At 35.8% G+C, this 20,613-nt stretch overlaps 1 protein-coding gene across 1 annotated transcript in view; it reads right to left on the bottom strand.

Moving 5' to 3' along the window:
* Nucleotides 1-2,167: 2,167 nt before the first annotated feature.
* LONRF2 (LON peptidase N-terminal domain and ring finger 2) overlaps nucleotides 2,168-20,613 on the bottom strand; it is a 43,080-nt gene continuing 24,634 nt past the window's right edge. Inside the window, exons 2-12 of the mRNA XM_070943352.1 lie at nucleotides 18,857-18,975; nucleotides 18,231-18,353; nucleotides 17,387-17,548; nucleotides 16,420-16,639; nucleotides 15,434-15,533; nucleotides 14,379-14,493; nucleotides 13,142-13,263; nucleotides 11,146-11,304; nucleotides 10,397-10,559; nucleotides 8,353-8,502; nucleotides 2,168-5,746 (exon numbers count right to left, since the gene is read on the bottom strand). Coding sequence (XP_070799453.1) covers nucleotides 5,588-5,746; nucleotides 8,353-8,502; nucleotides 10,397-10,559; nucleotides 11,146-11,304; nucleotides 13,142-13,263; nucleotides 14,379-14,493; nucleotides 15,434-15,533; nucleotides 16,420-16,639; nucleotides 17,387-17,548; nucleotides 18,231-18,353; nucleotides 18,857-18,975 — 1,592 coding nt within the window. The 3' untranslated portion in view covers nucleotides 2,168-5,587. The remainder of the gene's footprint in view (nucleotides 5,747-8,352; nucleotides 8,503-10,396; nucleotides 10,560-11,145; nucleotides 11,305-13,141; nucleotides 13,264-14,378; nucleotides 14,494-15,433; nucleotides 15,534-16,419; nucleotides 16,640-17,386; nucleotides 17,549-18,230; nucleotides 18,354-18,856; nucleotides 18,976-20,613) is intronic.

The raw sequence follows: 20,613 nt of genomic DNA, 5'->3' as shown, positions 1-20,613 counted from the left end.
TTTATTTATAGGTTGATCCAATGTATTACAATTCTGGGCAGCTTACAAAAATAAAAATATAGTTAATTGGTATTGTGAAAGTAGTGCCCAATAAATATAAACACAATTATAAAGTAAAACACCACACAAAAGGTCCATCATCCTTTCAAATTCAGTGCCTAGAGGATCAGCCAAGTCTTCACAAATCACTTAAATAAGGCCACAGTGAGGCCAAACAAATCTCAGGAGAAATGTTGTTCCAGAGTGCAGGTGCCATGATAGTGAAGGCCTGCTTGCAGGTGTCATTATTTAATCAATGGGACCTGGAGCATGACAACTTTGTCAGAATTTATGGGACAATAAAAAACTACAGGAGGCAGCAGTTCTTCAAATGATCAGGTCATACATGGATGAAAGGCTTTATAGATGATAACGAGAATCTTCAACTGCTCCCAAAAGCCTATGAGTAACCAGTACAACACATGAATCAGAGGTGTTACATGAGACATCACAACTCGGTCATAATTACCTATGCTACATTCAGAACCAGCAGTGTTTTCTAGGGTAACTGGGTACAGAGAATTGCAATCATCAAGATTGTATATCTCCAGGATTATTACAAATTATTTCTTATTAAAATCCTATCAAAATATCTTGTGAAACTTCACAAGATGTCCTTTTATCTTTCTAATATTGAAATCTATCCTGTCTTATCAGACAATTAAGACATTCCAGCATAAACCCCATTGAAATTTGACACAATTTAACAAATCATTGTTTGACATGTCAATGATCTGTTTATACCTAATGAAGATTATGAATGTTCTATACCAACACTGATATAGTTCTGCAGTTTGCAGGTAGTACTCGACTTACAAGAGTTTATTTATGGATTGTTCGTAGTTAGAACGGAAGAAAAAAATGACTTATGATTGTTTTTCACAGAACTGTGAAATAACTCTATTATTAATACCTGCAGTGATTCATCAGTCAAGATGACCACCAGGCAGTGAGAATCACTGGAAATTACGTTTTGATTGAATAATTTGTTCCAAATCCATTACCAACATCTAAAACTCTTAAGTGACCATCAGCATTGAAATTCAGTTTGGATTCTGTGATATATTGTATGAAAGTATATTATGGTAAAAAAGAATTCCACTAATGAAAATGAACGTGCTTTAAAGCTGCAGTATGTATATATTTATAAAATATATACATACTGTAGCTTAAAAATTAAGTTCCACTTAAGAACAATAATACCAAGATTGTGCTGTGAAATGCTACCTGATAAATTCTCCCAACGTTAAAATTATAGGTAGTCCTTGACTTATGACCAGGAGTTATGATGGACCTCCCCAAAAGTTACTTTCAGCTCAGTTCTGTAGTTCCAATGGACATTTGATCACATTTCGGGCAATTGGTAGGTGGCCGGCATTTATGGCCATTCACAGCATTCTTTGATCATGAGACTATGGTTAACAATGTGTTTGCTGAAAACTGGCATTTACTTCCAGTTTCTGGCAAAAGTACTCCATCGTGAATAATGTGTTCACTAATACCATGTTGTTTACTTAACGAATGTTGCAAATAAAGGTAATAAAATTCTGTCAATCATGTGATGACCCACTTTATAACTGCCACAATTTATGATTGTAATTGTCAGGCTCAATTACAGTCACAAATCGAGGACCACCTGTAATTTTGATTAGACTATTGTGGAGATAAAATGTGACAGGCCATTAAAATGTGTGTAACTAGTAGCAAGAAAATTCTTTAGAGATTAGACAGCAGGAAGTATTTTAAGATGAAAATACTTCTACTTTTTTTTTATGTGAAACAGGAAAAAGTAGTGAATAGAAGAGCTTGTTAACATTTTCTCCTCCTGTAAGGCAAGGAAAGAATTAGGAAGAGATAGTGCAATTCTGAAGAGAAAATGCCTGGAAATCAGATACATAAAAAGCTATTCCTGTTGTTCTTAATCTCAGATAATGCTTTGCACATTAATATCCATGTGCAAACAGTATCCAACCAATGAAGAAAATAACAGACTAATATTGGATGTAGCTAAATTTCAATGTTTTGAAAAAATAAGATTACAGTTTCTTTCAAAAGAGAATGTATACAACATTTGACTTTTGATAAAACTACTCATGCTTTATAGTTAGAAAAATTAAATATGACAATGGCAAACAGAAATTATTTATTTGAAATGTCACTTAAATACATTTTCCCATGGATATTCCAAATATACACAAAAAGAACATTGCAGCAATTTTATTTTTAAAAAAAGTTTGGTTTTATGCAACGGAGTGCCAAACATAGCTGTAACACATACCTGACTTTTGTTTTACTAAGTATAAAAAGTAAGGAATAATTTATATTTACACATATGTACAACAATCTACACTTATTCACATACACACGTCAACTAGTTTCAAAACATGAGTATATTTGTTTCAAGTTTTATCTACATTAAATATTTTTTTAAAACTGGTCATTGAGCGCCAGATTTTGTTTTTATGGTGCTTTGTTGATACAATCATTCTAGTGCTGCAAAATTAAGGCGCTACCCAACACCAGACCTTCAGTTATGCAAGGCGCTGTATGACTAATGCATACAGTTTTCTGAACAAATCTTATTCTTTTCATTGAAAATGAACTGCAGCATGAATCAAAGAGCAGAAATCTGCTGATTATCAGCTTATCAAAATCCCAAAGCACCCTTAGCAACTGAAAGGAAAAAGGATATTTGAAAACAGTAGATAAAGGCCACTGTAGCAAATATTTCATGAGTGGTGAAATTTAAAATGGCCTAAGCTTCACCTATTATTTGGAAGCAAACCTATTATGGATTTCAGGTTTTTGTGTGTTTGTTTTTTACAGGAGTGACTGGGATGCCTTTGCAGCCCTATTATACTCAATAAAATTATGTTCTGAATATTATTTCTGCAAAGCATTTTAGACGAGGACAGTGCAATCCTCAGTTCTCTGTAAATTGCCAGATTGATCAGCCTAAGAGAAAGAACATAAAAATTTTGGCTTTCATCATTTACTTATGTTAATATTCCTGCTGAGGTGACCAAGTTCTGATGGCTGAAAAGCTCATCAGCCTGGCTTTTGATTTTAAAGCGCAAAAGTACCATGCTGAAGACTCTCATAAAATTCCTCATCCAAAAGATTAGAAGGGAATCTCAGGGATAGTATATAGGATTCTGCCTCAAAAATGGGAAGTGCCAAAACAGTAACTTAGGAACAAAAAATAGAAAAGGGAAAGAGAAAACCAAGACGTGAGCCCAAATCCTGCCAGAGACAGTCCAAGAAATCACAGCTACAACTACTGTGAAAAAAATGAAGGTGGTCCAAGTTCCCTGCAAAAAACCACTGAGATTCATTTTGAAAAACCTCTTTCTTGATAAAACTTGGAAGCTTTTAGAGTCCAGTGAATGAACAGGAAGACAGCTGTGTTGAAGGAAAGTGTGATAGCACCCAGGGAATGGATAGAAAGGAGAACAGAGTGAGAACTTCCTTCTCTCTGGCTTTAATGTTGAAACAGTTAATATCACACTTGACTTCTGGTGACTACCTGGAGAAATTCATGCGATGTTCCTGGCATGATACTGAAGTGGCTTGCCATGGCCTCCTTTTTTAAAAATTTTCTGGTCTCACATACAGCTTTAGAGATGCCAGATGATTTCCCATCAAAGTAGTAATGAGAACTGACTTTGTTTAGTATTCAAGATCAATCAAGGTCAGCCAGGACCAGGTGCAAACTTATAAAAAATACTTGAAAGAGAATCTACAAACTCTAGTAAAGAAATCAGAACTTGCAGGAAGGCTATGGCAGAAATTATTAGAGCTTCATTTGCAAGTTGCACAGTTAACAATTGAAAGAGCAGTCACAGGTCAATACTTAACTACAAAAGGTGAATTCCAAGAAGAAGCAATTACAGTACATTCAGGTTGTGTTGATCAGTCTTAGGCAACTGCTATCTGGTCAAGATTTTTTAGACAAACTTCTAATACCACAAAATTTTAGCACTTACTAAAATCAGTCTTTTTGATGATTAGACTTCCTGTATATGAAATTTCTATGCCTTTGTCCAAAGAGCACATGCTGTTTCTAATTCATAAAGGAGGCACTTTTGAAATATTTTGGTATTGTCATTATTTTCTTGCCAGATTAATTTTTTTTTACAACCGGTATCTTTTACCTTGCTGTGTCTTTGCACTATGTTCTAAAACCAGAACTAATATTATTTTCATGTCCTGTTCGTTTGTTTCTGGAAATTCAGAGATCCCAGCAGTTTGAATTAGCAATACTGATTTGCTGTTTCATGTTTACAACTAAACTACTAAACTATTTCCAATAATTCGACCATTTTTAAAAAGTTAACCACATATACGAAGACATCAAAATACAGATATATTTACATCTAATTTAAACTTGCATTGAAATTTGCAGTACAGGATTCCATTTGTGTCTCCTTTCATGTCAGCAAGAACTTCAAGCACGAACAGTATTCGGTACATAACAAGTAATATTAAGGTTTTGGTTTTCAAAAGTATCTGTAACTACGTTTTCTTAGAAGAACCTATTAGGCTGGTTATGGCAGTTGTGAGTAAGGATGGTTTTTACGTAAGTGTTACTTCCAGACAAAACTAGAAGGATAAAATTGAAATGGTGATTCGATTTTTCAACAGCCTTTAGTAAGATAATTGCTGAAGAGCTTGAAATTAACAGTGTAGATATACACTAAATATGCTGGCCATGATCCAGCCACAGAGCTTCGCAATCTCAAGTATTTAATGGCAGAGAGAAGCTTTCCCTAAGACACAATTATGTCCACTATGAGAGGCTATTAGTTCCATGTCCCAACTACAAGGCTCTCCACAGGTATCTCCTTACTGTAAGTTCCTGATGTCATTCTGAAGGGAGGGGGGCTTGGGAAGGAAGAATGACTCAATCTTCTTAGATATATTATGAAACAGTTTTCTCAATACATACAGCATGCAAATTACAAACACAAGGAATTGGCTTATAACCAGCCACAAAGCTGTTCATCAGATACTCTTTTGGACAATGTTCTTTGGAAGTGGAACATTTTATCCTGGCAATCCCATTTACTTCCGATATTTCTGTCCACATGTTGCAGATAAAAAGTTGCTCTTGGTGCTTTCTTCCAGAGGAACATTTGAGAATTCCTTTTCAACTGGCTACCATAAGGACAATTCTGACAATGCATATTCTCAGTTTCTAATCCACTACTCCAAGTTTGTTTCTACAAAGAAATAAAAATGTCAACTGGGGATTTGTAGACATTTTAGTACTTCTGACTCAGTTGTCTCATTATGATTTGTAGATGGCGATTATGTACTCAGTTGATGCCTGCAACTACTGTACGCTCTGTTGTGGCATAACTTCCAAGAGGCTCAGATTATTCCAGGACAAGAGGCACAGAATACTTGATTAACTATTGGGTCCAACGAGTGCAAAGAAGAATGAATGCTTAAATGAGCAGAGGGAAGAACTGTTCAGTTGCCAACTGTTTTCTTATTAGCATTAGAAACCAGCTGTTTTCAGTGTATCTTCACAAATAAGACTGTGTCATCTAGGTCTTTTGCGGGTCACAAATATTAATACACGGCGAATGGCAATGAGACGATCTTTAAGTGAAGTCATGGCAAGTATGGCCAATTGGGCTCTGTTCTCTAGTGGTAATACTGCCAACAGCCACCAGTACCAAGCTGGACCACTGGGATTACTCTGTAAAGAAAATATTAATAAATTAACTGTTTTTAGTAACATAATTCAAGCAGATAGAACACCATCTGATAGCTGTAAGAAAATCTAAGAAGACAACATTCTGTGCCGTTCACAGAATGCAGGAACTGAAAATAGTTCTTGGTCACCCACAAAGTATTTCTGTAGTCTACAGAATGCAGAAAATTGCAGTCCAGCAAAATCTAGAGTCACCGGTTTCCTCCCTATTTTATGTAGTAAGACTGTCCCCCAACATTATTGTCATTATCTTGATATTTTGCAATTATAGAAAAAATATCAACCTAAAACAAAGACAAACCAAACACTAAACTGCTTTTTCTGGCTCCCACATAGACCAGTGGGTAATGTGCCAAAATTCAATAGCAAACCATCAAGCATTATGAATGTAATTTCCTGCAGATTTACAGTATGAAAACTTGAGGCTTCAGAAACATTAAACACACTTGAAGTGACTAAATCCCCCATGGAATTAAAAGCCCTGAAACACAATCACCCTGTTTATCTGAAAGAACATAATTGTTCTCATTGAACTCTTGGCCAACAAAAACAGGCACCCCCTAGCTCAAAAGCGAATTCTTACCCATGATTTTGGACATGACTTCATTTCAAAAGGGATTTTAAAGGCCATAGAAATACAACAAATTTACAGAAACAAATAAGGAAGGAACACAACATTAAAGTACGTTCTATATTATTATTTTCGCAGAACTGCCTTATTGGTTTTAAGGGAGTAATTTCATTATGCACTGTAACATAAATGTATGACTCATAGTCTAAGAAAAGGTAAATGCAACCAAGGAAACACAACTCAGTCTAAAATGTTAATTCACAATTTGTCCAAATGCTGCTGTAAAAACAAATATTAGTCTATGTGAGCAAAATGAAATGGAACTATGGTTTCGGTAGAGAATACAGTGCATCTTACAGTAGCCCAAAATACAATCTCAAAAACAAAAATATAATTGGATTAATGCAACTGGGATACATCTTTTTAAATTTAAAAGTAAATGAGAACAGGGCACATTTTAAATAGCCACCAATATATTTTCAGGAGTTGCGTGTGTTTGAAAGCCAAATTATGGATTCCTACCAACAGACTTTTACAATAATCACTTTTTTAATTATCACACTGTGAAAGATACCTCTCATTATTGGATTTTGCCCTATAAAGGGGTTAAACACTTGAGATTTACTCATGGTGCCCTCTTCAGGTAACACAGCAAACTGCTTGCCAGTGGCTGTGTATAATTACGTATATAATTTTATTAACAGTTTGAAAAACAAAGGTTAAATTAATACAGAAAGATATAAATCACAGCTAAAAATCGGGCTGGCCTGATTTTATATTGTTTTTTTAAATTGATACTGATTTTAATCGAAATGTTTTAAATTATGGGCCAAACTTTATTTAATTATTTTAAAACTATTTTAACTTTTGTGTACAAATGTTTTATTTTTGGCTGTTCACCGCCCTGAGTCCGAAAGGAGAAGGGTGGTATAGAAATTTAAATAATAATAATAAAAAAATAATAATAAAAATAAATAAAAGTGTAAGAAAAAAAGTAAATGAAAAATGAAAGCTGTAAAATGACCTTAGATGGTATGTATTGTTTGTTATGTTATGTTTTGTTTTTATGTATTTGTGGTTGTTTTTTATGTTGTTTTTAAAGACAAAACTTTTTAATAAAAACTATTAAAAAATAGAGGAGAAAGAAAATCTTCTTTACAGCGGTTATAAGTACAATTATAAATATATCTTTGCTTTCTCTCCCACACCCCACCCCAAAATCAGAGCAGAGCAGAGAGGAAAGAAGGGAAGGCAAGGCATTGGGAGAATGGAGGTAAATGAACAGGATGATAGAATAAGGCTTATTGGGATGTCAGGAAGAGTCTGGAGATACAGGTGGGGGCGGGGTACAGGTGAACTACTAGCTTATGCCACAATGAAATATTAACAGAAGCAGAAGTGGACAAATGGTAGGGAAGGATCTGGAAGACGGGGACAAATCAGATATTCTGCACTGGGAGCTATTGAGGGAAGAAATCTCACCAGGCTCAAGGTTGACTCAGCCTTCCATCCTTTCGAGGTAGGTAAAATGAGGACCCGGTTTGTGGGGGCAATAAGCTGACTTTGTATAAAAAAGAACATTGCTTAGGGGGCCCCCCGAAAGCCCTACTAAGCATGTATATACAAAAGTATGAAGGCTATTGCTTAACGCATTGTAAGCCGCCCTGAGTCTCCGGAAAAGGGCAGCATATAAATCCGGAAAAGGGCGGCATATAAATAAATAAAGAAAGAAGGGGGCAAGGAACTCTTCTTTTTCTCCTCTCATTTGCCACTGCCAAAGTCATTTAATTTTTAAAAAACTAGCCATAAGTGGATATACACCATATGTAAAAAAGATGAAAGAGTTGCAATTTTCAACTTCATATCCTCTGTATTTTCACACAATTTATGAATATTTTAGCTTCACAGATTTTAAATTAAGCACTAACTTTATGTGAATCGTTTGCATATATTATTCCCTGTGGTTATTTATTGTTGTACCCTGTTCATTTTTAGCATTGATATACCATTGCATATTTACCTGCGGCTCACGTTCTTTCCCTGGCATTGGTCCAAAATGGTTTAAAATTTGTGCTTTCATATTGTCTTTAAGAGACGTAAACCAGGACACAGCTTGATCGTAAACGGAATCGTGAATGCGGACCAGCTCTTCATACTCTGCCCCTTCAACCTAATTTGAGTTATGAAAATTTAAATAAATGCATGTTATATACAGCATTAACAAAAGCAAATACCATTCTAAAAAGAGTTTACTTACTTTTAAATATCCTAAACAGGGGACTTTTTAAAAATCACCTCCCTTTTGAATCAGCCCAAAATTCTAAGAAAGCAGCACAAAAGAGCCTTGATAGTACAGTGGTATACGCACCCTGTTATTAACACAGCTGCCTGCAATTTCTGCTGGTTCGAATCTCTCCAAGGCTCAAGGTTGACTCAGCCTTCCATCCTTTCTAAGGTAGGTGAAATGAGGACCCAGTTTGTGGGGGCAATAAGCTGACTTTGTATAAAATATACAAAAGTATGAAGGCTATTGCTTAACGCATTGTAAGCCGCCCTGAGTCTCCGGAGAAGGGCGGCATATAAATCAAATTAAAAAAAAAAAAAAAAAGGTAGGTGTTCAGTATTCAATCGGATAATAGTGAAAATTGGGTTACTTGCTGATTACTAGGGCTATTTGCCAATTGATCACTTAGTGCAGGGGTGTCAAACTCAAGGCCCAAGGCCGCGGGGTGCTTAAATGTGGCCCGCGAGGCCGGCCTGGAAATAGCAAAGGACCGGCCCGCAGTGCTTCTGGAAGCCAAAACAGGGTGCTTGGGGCATGTGTGGGGCCCTTGCACCCCGTTTTGGCTGGCAGGGTGCTGCAGGAGGCGTCCATCCTGTCTCTCCCCCCAACTGGAGGAGGAGAACTACAATGTTGATCCGGCCCTCGAAGAAATCCAGTTTGACACCCCTGACTTAGTGGGTTGTTTTCTATTCACAATCCATGATGAAGACTGATGTGGAAAAGAACAGAACATGGGAACTAACATTTTTCAGTACAGATATAAAAACTGTTTGCAGATTTTAATACATATGAATTATCTGAATATTTGAATTATATTTGTGAAATGACAGTAAAATACTAACTCTGGATTACACACCATTGTTCATCTAGAATGCCAGTCCATTTAATTTTAACTGGGGAGAGCCTATTCTTTCTGTATTTCTCTTTAGAGCTGCTTTACATTATACTCTTAGAAAAACCAATCATATAAATTAATAGGATTAAAAGCCACTGACCAAAGCATGCATAAGGAACATGTGATCTGATAGAGCTTGCTAATACCTTTGCATCAGTTTAAAGAAGAAAATTGGTGCTACACATTCGAAGAGCTGATATAATTTGCAAGCAGATTAGAAAATGGCATTCCTAACATTTTCTGCTCAAAATCTCCTGTCTGTGTAAAAATATATATAAACAGAAGTAATTTGGATGGAATATCTGTTTTTCATATTCCTATTTTCCTTTAGACCATGCTTCTGTAACACCATTTCCTTATTTATAACACTACTCTGGAAAAGAGGATGACTGAACAACTGCACAGTAATGCTGTAAATCTCCTCAGGAATATATTTTTAATATGGTAGGATTTAGTATTGAATTGAGTGTTTAAAACTTCAGAATATGGCATTTTGATTTTAAAAAGATGGTTTATTAAAGGAATTTGGTGCTGATCACTTTAGTAAGGGAATGGAAACAAAAGGGGAGAAATAACTTCAGCTTTGGCTTTAAAAAATTACCATGTTTCCCCGAAAATACCCTATCTTATATTTTTTTTGAACCCTGAAATAAGCGCTTGGCCTTATTGCCATGCGCTCAAAAGCCTGATTGGGCTTATTATCAGGGGATGTCTTATTTTGGGGGAAACAGGGTAATTTATGCAACAGCTAAAGAAAAAAAACCACAACAAAGGCAACCAAAAGTTAGATTATGGGCTGACCTGTAATTTAGAAGACAAAAGACGGTTCACAAAACTTTTTTCCCATAGATGAGGTAACAATAAACTACTGCACTACAAAGTTACCTTTTCGTCTTCCAAATATTCAATGTTTGCAGTATTATATCCATCTCGCTGACCATGGCTTATGACTCGAAAACGTCGAACGCCAACTGTATCAACAACTGAACGCCCATCAGGGAAAAACTTCACATCCCTGATCTCCAACATGCAGCCGTAATCTGCAAATCTGAAGGGACAAAGCCATGTTAAGGCTGTGATTCTAAATATATTTTAGGACGGATTCCCCTTATAGATTCCCTGTAGCCTGCCTAAATATATTGTAAAAGGAATTATTAGGACTAACATTGTAACAGGAGGTACAAAGGCTTGCAGGAATATTACTTGTTCCAGTTCTGTAAAAAGCTATGAAATTACTACTTGAGTTCTTTTGATGCTGCATCTAGATTACCTGTCCCAATCTAATAACCCTCAGATGAGCTGGATTGCAATTCCCATTAAATTCCCACCAGAAGACTATGGAAAGCAAAGATCTACATAAATTGGGAGTCCAGTCTAGACGGTCAGATTTTTCCTTAAACACTATGCATTTCTCCCAAATAGAAAGTTTACACTAAGATTGTTACTGATCAGCCAACTGCTAGAACTTGGTATATTCCCCAACACTGGACAAGAAACAACAAACCTCATTTTCCTGATGAGACCACTTTCCCGATGAGACCACTTTCCCATATCTGATAAGACATAAGCCCTTCTACCATTTTTGCACCCAGAAATACAGTATTTTATAAAGGAATTCTAAAACCTTAGCTTACCCTTTCAGTTCATCAGTTAAACACATGCCGAATTGTTTAGTGCCTGTTTCCATGCATCTTCTTATCATTAATCGATAACGGGGCTCAAAGACATGAAGAGGACAAGGAATGGTAGGGAAAGCCATGGTACATACAAAAATGGGAACATCTTTATTTAGACTGCAAGAGAAGGAAGATTTACTTTTATGCTTATGCAGGTCAATATCTGTTAAAACAAATAATTGAAATCCATCTTTAAAACTACTTATGAAATAAGCTTCACTGTATTCGTGTTTTCGCTCAGCTTCCCTGAATCTCTCTTCTGTTACTAACAAATACAAGAGAAGACTTAGCATAGCAAAGACCATGCTCAGCTGAAATATTTCAAGGTGTACAGTACATGCTTAAGGCAAAAGTCTATCATATATATATATATATATATGAGAAGTTGGCAAAATTTTGTGGATAGTGGGCAAATTGGAAATTGGGAACATTCTACAGTTCTCATAAAAAATTGATGTTTCATTCTGTAGTATGCCTGCTTGTTACATAATTATTATTTCAAACAACTACACAACTAAAATCAGATGTAGTAAGAAACACATCTGATTGTATACATACAGGGACAATATGGGATTTAGAATAAAATGAACAACAGTTTGGTCCTATAAGAACTCTGTTCTATCACTTTTATTCTTTTACAAAGGCTTTCTCTGTACAAGATAACCAGCAGTTTCATATATAATCTTACATATTTATCCTCCAAACCAGGAGTCCCCAATCCCCGGTTCGAAACCGGGCCATGCCAGTGATGGACAAGCGTGCACGCGAAGCTCCACTTGGCATGAGAGGGCACTTGAGTCGAGGGCGTTTGTGCTTGCACAAGAAGTTCTACTCATGTGAGTGGAGGCCGCACACGTGCGAAGCTCCATTCATGCAAATGGAACTTCACGCATCAGCACTCTCTGGTGGTGCAAGAGGAGCTTTGCATGCAAGCACAAACGCTCTCCACTCAAGCACCCTCTGCTTATGTGAGTGGAGCTTTAGCATGGTCATGCAAGCGCTCTCTGCTCGCAGGCAAAGCTCCATTTGTGCGAACGGAGGGCGTGCGTACCTGCCGCTCACACCAGAATTGTGCATGCACGCATGGGGTTGCCACTCACACACCCCACCTGCTCCAGCTTAGCCACCAAGGTGGAAAGATTGGGAACTGCTTTTCCAAACAGTTCATTCCACAGGGCAGGAGCTCCCACAGAGAAGGCCCTCCCCCTGGGTGTCGCCAGCCGACATACCTTGGCCGATGGTACTCTGAGGAGCCCCTCTCTGTGGGAGCGGACTGGCCGGTGGGAGGCTACTGGTGGCAGAAGTCGGTCTTGAAGGTACCCGGGTCCTAAGCCATGGACTGCTTTAAAGGTGGTGACCAACACCTTGAATCGTACCTGGAAGACCACTGGGAGCCAGTGCAGCTCGCGCAGGAGAGGTGTCACATGGGCACGAGTCGTGCCCATAACCACCTGCGCGGCCGCATTCTGGACCAGTTGGAGCCTCCGAGTGCCTTCAAGGGGAGCCCCATGTAGAGAGCATTACAGTAGTCCAGTTGGGAGGTGACCAGGCACGAATGACCGTGCGCAAGGTGTCCCGGTCCAGAAAGGGCCGCAACTGGCGAATCAAGCGAACCTGATAAAAAGCCCCCCTGGCCACGGCCGTCATATGCTCTTCTAAAGACAGCTGTGCGTCCAGGAGGACATCCAGATTACGAGCCGTGCATCCAGGAGGACACCCAGATTACGAGGTGCAGGTTCTCTAATCAAACTTTCTATGAAAAGTCAAGAGAAAGGAAGAACTGACACATTAATGCTAAAATGTCTTCTTTCACATATACCATACCAGTATGGTAAAATAAAATATTTTTTATCTGAAGATCGGAGAATTATAAATATTATGAAAATATAAACAAGTTATTTAATCAACTCACTTAATTTTACTAATATTCTCTTTATAAATGAAGATCACTTACTTTGATAATTCCTTCATTTCTTCTTCATAAACCTTTTTCCTTTCAGATAATTCTTCGGGAAAGTAGCGAACTATTAATTCTTCAGTAAGGATGGTCTTCTTGTAAGTTCGACTTGCCAAAAACTATAAAGGGAATTTAAGAATCCACGTTACTCAGTTCTAGCTATTCTACTAATTCGTAATTAAACTGACCGGGAGAATAGAATGGTAAAGTAAATGTTTTTATGTTTTAACACCTTAAAATGGAATCAGGAATTTGCACTGAATACTACAGTCAAGCACTTAAAACCACAAAAAGCAAATCACTACTGTATTTAGTAATATACTGTTATGGTTTTAAGTGGCTATAATAAGCACATAAGAGTTGCCATTTAATTATTCTGCACTGCTTTTTCAGAAAATAATTCTGAAATATATAGCAGTGTTTCCCATCTTTGGGCACTTGAAGATACGTAGACTTCAACTCCTGGAATTCTCCAGCCAGCTAGGGAATTCTGGGAATTGAAGTTTTGTTTTGTTTTTGTTTTTTAATTTGATTTATATGCCGCCCTTCTCCGGAGACTCAGGGTGGCTTACAATGCGTTAAGCAATAGCCTTCATTCTTTTGTATATTTTATACAAAGTCAGCTTATTGCCCACACAAACTGGGTCCTCATTTCACCTACCTTAGAAAGGATGGAAGGCTGAGTCAACCTTGAGCCTTGGAGAGATTCGAATCAGCAGAAATTGCAGGCAGCTGTGTTAATAACAGGGTGCACTAAACCACTGTACTATCAAGGCTCACTGTACTATCAAGTTCACACATCAAGTGCCCAAGGTGGAGAAATACAATATTGAGAAATATTGAAGTGATGCTAAAGAAAGCTACCTTTTTTCTTCTTGTTTGGCAAGACAAGTCAAACATCACATATATTACCTATATGTATATATAACATCACAAATATTACCTATCTGTATTAGGGCGAGTCACATTTGGTCCTTCCCTCTTCATTTCCAGGACACCAGACTCAGCAGGGTTGCAATTTTCACATGGGACTTTGATTTTCAAGTATTAAATTGGCTTATTGAGCTTTTGTTTTGTACCCTTAAAAAAAAAACACCCTGAAGCCCTTTCCAAAAATCAGATCAATTCTCCCCTTTTTTGGAGGTGGCTTAAGGGGTAAATGGGCCCTTAAAGGTTCAAGAAACACAAGCCTTTTATTTAAGCAGCTTCTGGCAATGGGATGGGGAAAACTTACATCTGAAAGTTTTTCTTTACAAAGTGGACAGTGAGGATTATGATCCAGACAACGTTCAAGGCATTTGAGGCAGAACGTATGACCACAAGGAGTAGTGACAGGTTCGTAGAATAACCTGAAAAAGACATGAAAATAGCAATTTCATATATCCATTCATCTGCATATCTTGAATGAGTGTGTAGAGTATTTTACATTGGAACTGTCTTGAATTCTAAATGCACTGGGTTTTTTTTAATTATTATTACAGGCTTCTTCTACCGTGCAACAGAAGCATTTGTTAACAATTTTTGGAATTTGGAACTTTAAGATCAACTTGATTTAAAAGCATTTTGAACAACACCACAGATTTTGCATAATATCACATGTACGTAATCTGCTCTTGAAATATACAGTATGGGGTATTATCATGCACCTACCACACAATTAGCCCATTCTTACTAAAGAAAAAGCTTATTTCTGAAGTTATGACATAGAACTCTCATTCATTTTCAAAAACTGTTTCTCAGCACAATTATGTAAGAGGAATGTTGAATTCTTACTATAAAATTAAGGTTAATGAGCTGAAAATATATTAATGTATTATTTCTTATTTAATAAATTAGCATACTGTATCTCTTCAGAACTCACAGCAGCTTTCATTACAACAGAATTATAAAATGTTCATCAAGCAAAAAATTCTAACATAATGAATCAAGAAATAATCAACAAAATCAAATATCAATAACAATATCAAAAGCAACATAAAATATGAACAGCATAGAAGCTTATTTTGCTGTAATTTCATATATATATATATATATATATATATATATATATATATATATATATGATTATAATATTAAAATTGTATGACTGTAATGTGTTATCACATGATACTGTGACTTACATACTTATGTCATGATGTCTGACTAAGAACATAAATCACAGCATTTGGTGTGATGATAAATCCGGCTTCAGTCTACTTATGCTTCTAAGTCCAGAGAAGTAAGATACACACAACTGCTGCTGAAATTTAAATCCTATAAAATAAGACATTTTGTGCAGCTTGTTAATACCTCATACAAAGGGAACACTCAAAGTCAGATGCATCCATGAGATTTGTAGGAATTTCTTTTATGGGAAGGGAAGCTGAGTTTTCACAAGTAGCATCTCCATCTTAAAAAAAAAAAAGAAGAACGTTTGAAATAAATATGATTCCTTTTATGAACAACCTCATTAGATAATTCAAAATATCAAAAAAGGAGGAGGAGGAGGATGTACCAGGTCTTTCAAAAACTAATAATTTCCAGTGAGTTGTAAAATTATCAGATGGGAGGAACAGAGGACTAAACACTGTGCATTTATGAAGAATTAAAATGAGTACAAATAATCAATTCAACTTTTGTTCTGAAAAATTAAACAAAGATTCCAGACATGCAACTGGAAAGCTTCATCTTAGACTATGGTGACAAAAAACCACAACTATTCCCTTGTATAAGAAATCTATTATTTAGAGCAAAGACGACCCAGACCGCAGCTTGTGTATTTTGTTCAATTTGATTAATATTCTTTGCGTTGCAAATTCCAGTTTTTTATATTCTAGTCCACGGTGGCAAACTCGTTGCATCACACTACCATCACATGATGTTTCACGACGTTTTTCCCCTTCACGGAGCTGGGGTAGACATGGCCTGCATGTGACGCATTTGGCTCGCGGGCTGCTAGTTTGACACCCCTGTTCTAGTCTATCCTAATCATTATAACTTGTTTTATTCTTTACAACTGCAAGAATAACGAATGTCACATTATATTCATTTTCATTTAATGTAAAGTTATAACATATTGTTATTACTGATCGTTGAAATGATTTATGTTTTTTCTTACACAAAATACTGAGTAATTTAACTTATTCAGTTTAAAATAGGAATTGCTAGATTGACTTTGGCAAAATATTCCATAACTAGCAAAAAGATTCAAAATTGTAGGGTTTTTTCCCTCTAAAATAAAAACAGCAAGCAATGAGAAAAAAAAAATTGAGAGCATGTAAGCGGCTGCAACAGACCTTTTCTATGAATTTTGCTAGGGACATCCAGATTCTGTAAGTCTCCCCCATCAGTAGAAAATTTTCTTTTCAAGTTTGCACTGGGTAGGCTGGAGAGGACTTTCCCTAATGTTTTCTTGTTCTCTTCAGAGTAGAAATCATGATGGGAAATTGAAGAATCAATACAGCGATAGACATCATTCTCTTGGGAAGGATTTCTTGTTAATCTCAACATGGCCTCCTACAATAAAAACATTTGTTTATATATAAATACATAAAGACAAAAATGTGTCTTCTATAGACATACCTTTGTTGATCATAGCCATGACTGAGAACTAACAGTTTGGCAACCTGTTACATGACTTCTGCTGGAATTGCTTCTATCAACTCTATTATTTATATATAACATAAATAATAATAAATAATATGACTAGACTATATGGATATTTCAGAAAATAAGTGAATCAGCTGCTCAGGTAAAGCTTTCTCTGCATACTTGACCTGAACACAAAAGGATGAACTGTATTTTAATACAATTTTTTCAGATTTATGGTTTCAACATAAAGCATAATTACCACGTATGTACTTTAATTAGGACTTATGATGGCCGAGGTTCTCACTTCCTTAAATTTTGTCAAACATCCATGAGAAGATAGAATAGCTTCCATGGTTGCAACTGGAATCTAGTGCCTACAGCTAATGTCTGCTTTTAAAAAGAACTCTCCAAATATGCAAATTTGAACTTATATTGAATCATAATCATTTTTATATAATACATCAATTTTGGTCATTTTAATAACCAATCACTATTTCTGGTTTCCATTCCATTCTATTCCATTATTAATCAGTTTTCTTTGGGAAGCTATGTACTTCCCAAATTAAACTAAAACTAAAGCTAAAATTAAACTAGATAACAGTACACTTCTGAATATAATACTGAATATAATAAAATGTCCTGAAATAAAGAGCAGACTCATGTGTTAAGTACCTTTGAGCTCTCTGCTGTTGGCCCATCTTCACTAGAAGATTGTGTATTTATGCTACTTAGAAATGCAGGTTTCAATCTTGTATAAGAGGTCCGATTACAAAAAGGTGTTGTTAAACTATCAGGAACATTTTCAAATGCTGGGAAAAACATCTCACACATTATCTAAATTAAAAAAAAAAAAGAAAGAAATATAATAAAATTCAGCTCATACATAAAGGGTTCTACGTTCATATGCAATTATGTGCCAAACTGTTATCCTGTCCATTATCCCACTAAGAAAAATGAAAACAAGACCACTAAATGTAGGATCATTTCAAATGTCATGCTACTTCCTAGTTGGAAGTTTATTCATGGTTGAATGATGCTTGAAGGCTGACAGAAGCAGATTAATAATTATATGAGTATCTAATTCACTGGCTACTTTATTTACTTTTTTTTAATCATGCCTTCATTATTTTTATGAATAACTCAAGGTGGCGAGCATACTTTTTCCTTCCTCCTAGTTTCCCATGAAAATAGGTGAGTTGAGAAAAAGTGACTGATTCAACGTTAGACTAAATTATATTAATTAGAATTTTCATGTTACTGTGTTAAATACTAACACAGTATTTTAAAAAATCACCCTAATATTTAGTTTACCCAATAGCTTTGATTTTCGTTTAGCTAATCACTGGCTTTCCATGAGCAAAAAGCAGAATAAAGATATTGAATAATTAAACAATTAATGCTTCACCTACAACTATTCTATAGTTTATATGGGTCAGATTACATAGCTGTAGAAACTTAAAACTAAGTACATAAAAGTGCCATACTTTGATTATGGATGAAAACTATAATATTCTACCTTTTGGGCTTCCATCTTCATTGAGTTCCATTCAGGGTTTAAGGCAACACAATAAAGAAATTCCTTCAATGCTTCTTCAATCCTTCCTAATCCAGAAAGAGCTTGTGCTTTGACATAATGACCCTGCATGCAGAGAAAGAAAGAAAGAAGGAAGAAAGGAGATAAGGAGTTAAAGCTTTGTGATTTCAAGAAATATTGGCTAGAGTGCCTTTACCTCTTAAGGGTATGACAGTATTTCAAAACAGAACAGAAAACGAAGATAAGAAACAAAGGTGCAAAGGAAAATAATGATGGGTGCAAATTTTAATCCCACATGATACATTTAAGTGTGGGAAATGCAAACAACTAGGCCGTGCATACTTTGAAAAATTACAGAAGGGAATAAGAAGTAATGCTGCAATTATTTTGAATATCATTTAATGTGTCTTACATATTTTTAGAGACGGTATGTATACCCAAAGAATGGAGGGCAGCTAGTGAAAAATCAGCTTTGTGTAATGGTTAAGGCACCAAGCTAGAAACCCTCACTGAAGAGATTTAAATTATACATGATAATTCCTGTTTCTTATATGCAAAGAGATATTTTGTTTTTTTCTTAACTTCCAACTTGCAAACAGATACTGTACCTTAGGCCAATGGGGTTTATTCTGACACAGTATTTCTGCATCATGAAGGGCTTTTTGATAATTCTTCATAGCTGTACAAATTTCGGCCCGTTGTGCTATTAACCAACATTTACAAGAAACTGGAATACAAGAAGAAAATGTGTAAATGACAAATGATGACTTTCTGAAACAGTAATTAACTAAATATTAGCTATTCATTCTTTTGTAACAAAAATGTCTACAAATGAAGTAATATGAACAAATGTTACGTTACTAAAATTGTACTTGATTGAGGAAAAACAGCCTGCAAAACTAAAACCCATAGCATGTGTATGATAATGTAAATAAATATAAATATAACCACTGCAATACAATCTGGTTATGTGGTGCTTTCGATTTAAGGCCAAAAAGGAATGTTGAAGCCCAGAACATGAATACATACTGACCTGCAATTTCTTAAACCAAACAACTTTTTTGTCGGGGTGCCATGGCGATGGTAGGCAATAGCCACATAATCTGGGAAAAGATTATATGGCTATTTTATAAATTGCACACAAATCCCACATTCAAATCCTTGTAGCCCCAAAGAGCTTTTTTTTTCTTTCAACTATAAAGCAGTTTGTCTTATAATACTACATTTAAAAAAAATAACTAGTTCATTCAAATGAGTCAGTTCATTCTTCCCAACACATTCAGGCATACAGCGGTTTCCAACATTATTCATAAGAGATGATTCAAAACTTGCAGGAAACAGCCTTTCCTTTTTTCAGGCTTTAATGTGATCATTTAATACACAACTGATCTAAAATGTTTAAAAAATAATGATCAATGAAGCTTGGAAAACAAATTTTTAAGCCATGGATGCTGTTATTGGGAATACTGAAATAATGTCCTATCCAGGAATATTAGTATGTTGTTCTTGAAATACAAGGAAAGCATGATCTATATCTAGATCATTGTATCAGACTTCCTTGCTTTCAGCCTCTCCATTTCAGCTATGTTTTAACATCTTCCAATTCAGTAATGCCCTCATTTAGGAAGGATCCACTGGGATCTTACCTAACCTACAAAACAACAATGCAAATGATGGCCTATATATTATGATCAATGACATCACAAGCCACTTAGAAATCTAAAAGAATCGGAACCTCTTAAGCTGTTAGTAATACATCCATGATAGAAGTGTTAAAAGCCTTCACCAATTAAAAATCATTTCCATTTCATTTAGTACAGAAAGTTAAGTCCAGAGTATGACAGATTTCATAAGACAATGAGTCAGATTCTTGTGTAACAAGGAGATTCTGGATTTTTCAATATAAATGTTGCTATCTTTTATCAAAAGGCAAATAAATGAGTCTATGCACTGTATGAATGATAGTTTTCAGTCTTAACAGCTGATACCATTTCTGTCTGGTTGGGCACCAAGCAAACTCATGCCTATTCATGTATCCACACTTATTCATATATCCTTACTCATTAGGTCTCCTGTTGTAGTAGCATTCCATCAATTCTAGGTTCTCTTGTATCATTCGTGTATGGTCTGTTCCAGTAGCCCAATTGTTGTTAGATTGTCTTGCTTCCCCAAAATCTGACATAAACCTGTTAATTTAAGTGATGTCCAAGTTGGCAGAAATCTGCTAGTTCATGTCATTCTTATATTTGACATAGGCAAGTGAAACATTAGGGGAGCTTTATCCAAGGACTTTTATTGGTTAGATAGGAACCAGCCAGAATTTCAACCCTTGGTTTTCCATGTCAAAGGCTGTGCTCTAACCACT

This window comes from Pituophis catenifer, unplaced genomic scaffold (genome assembly GCF_029215685.1).
Source record: "Pituophis catenifer annectens isolate HBS135680 unplaced genomic scaffold, rPitCat1.0.hap2 SCAF_4, whole genome shotgun sequence".
NCBI lineage: Eukaryota > Metazoa > Chordata > Lepidosauria > Squamata > Colubridae > Pituophis > Pituophis catenifer.
This window is presented reverse-complemented; position numbering and strand designations above follow the sequence as displayed.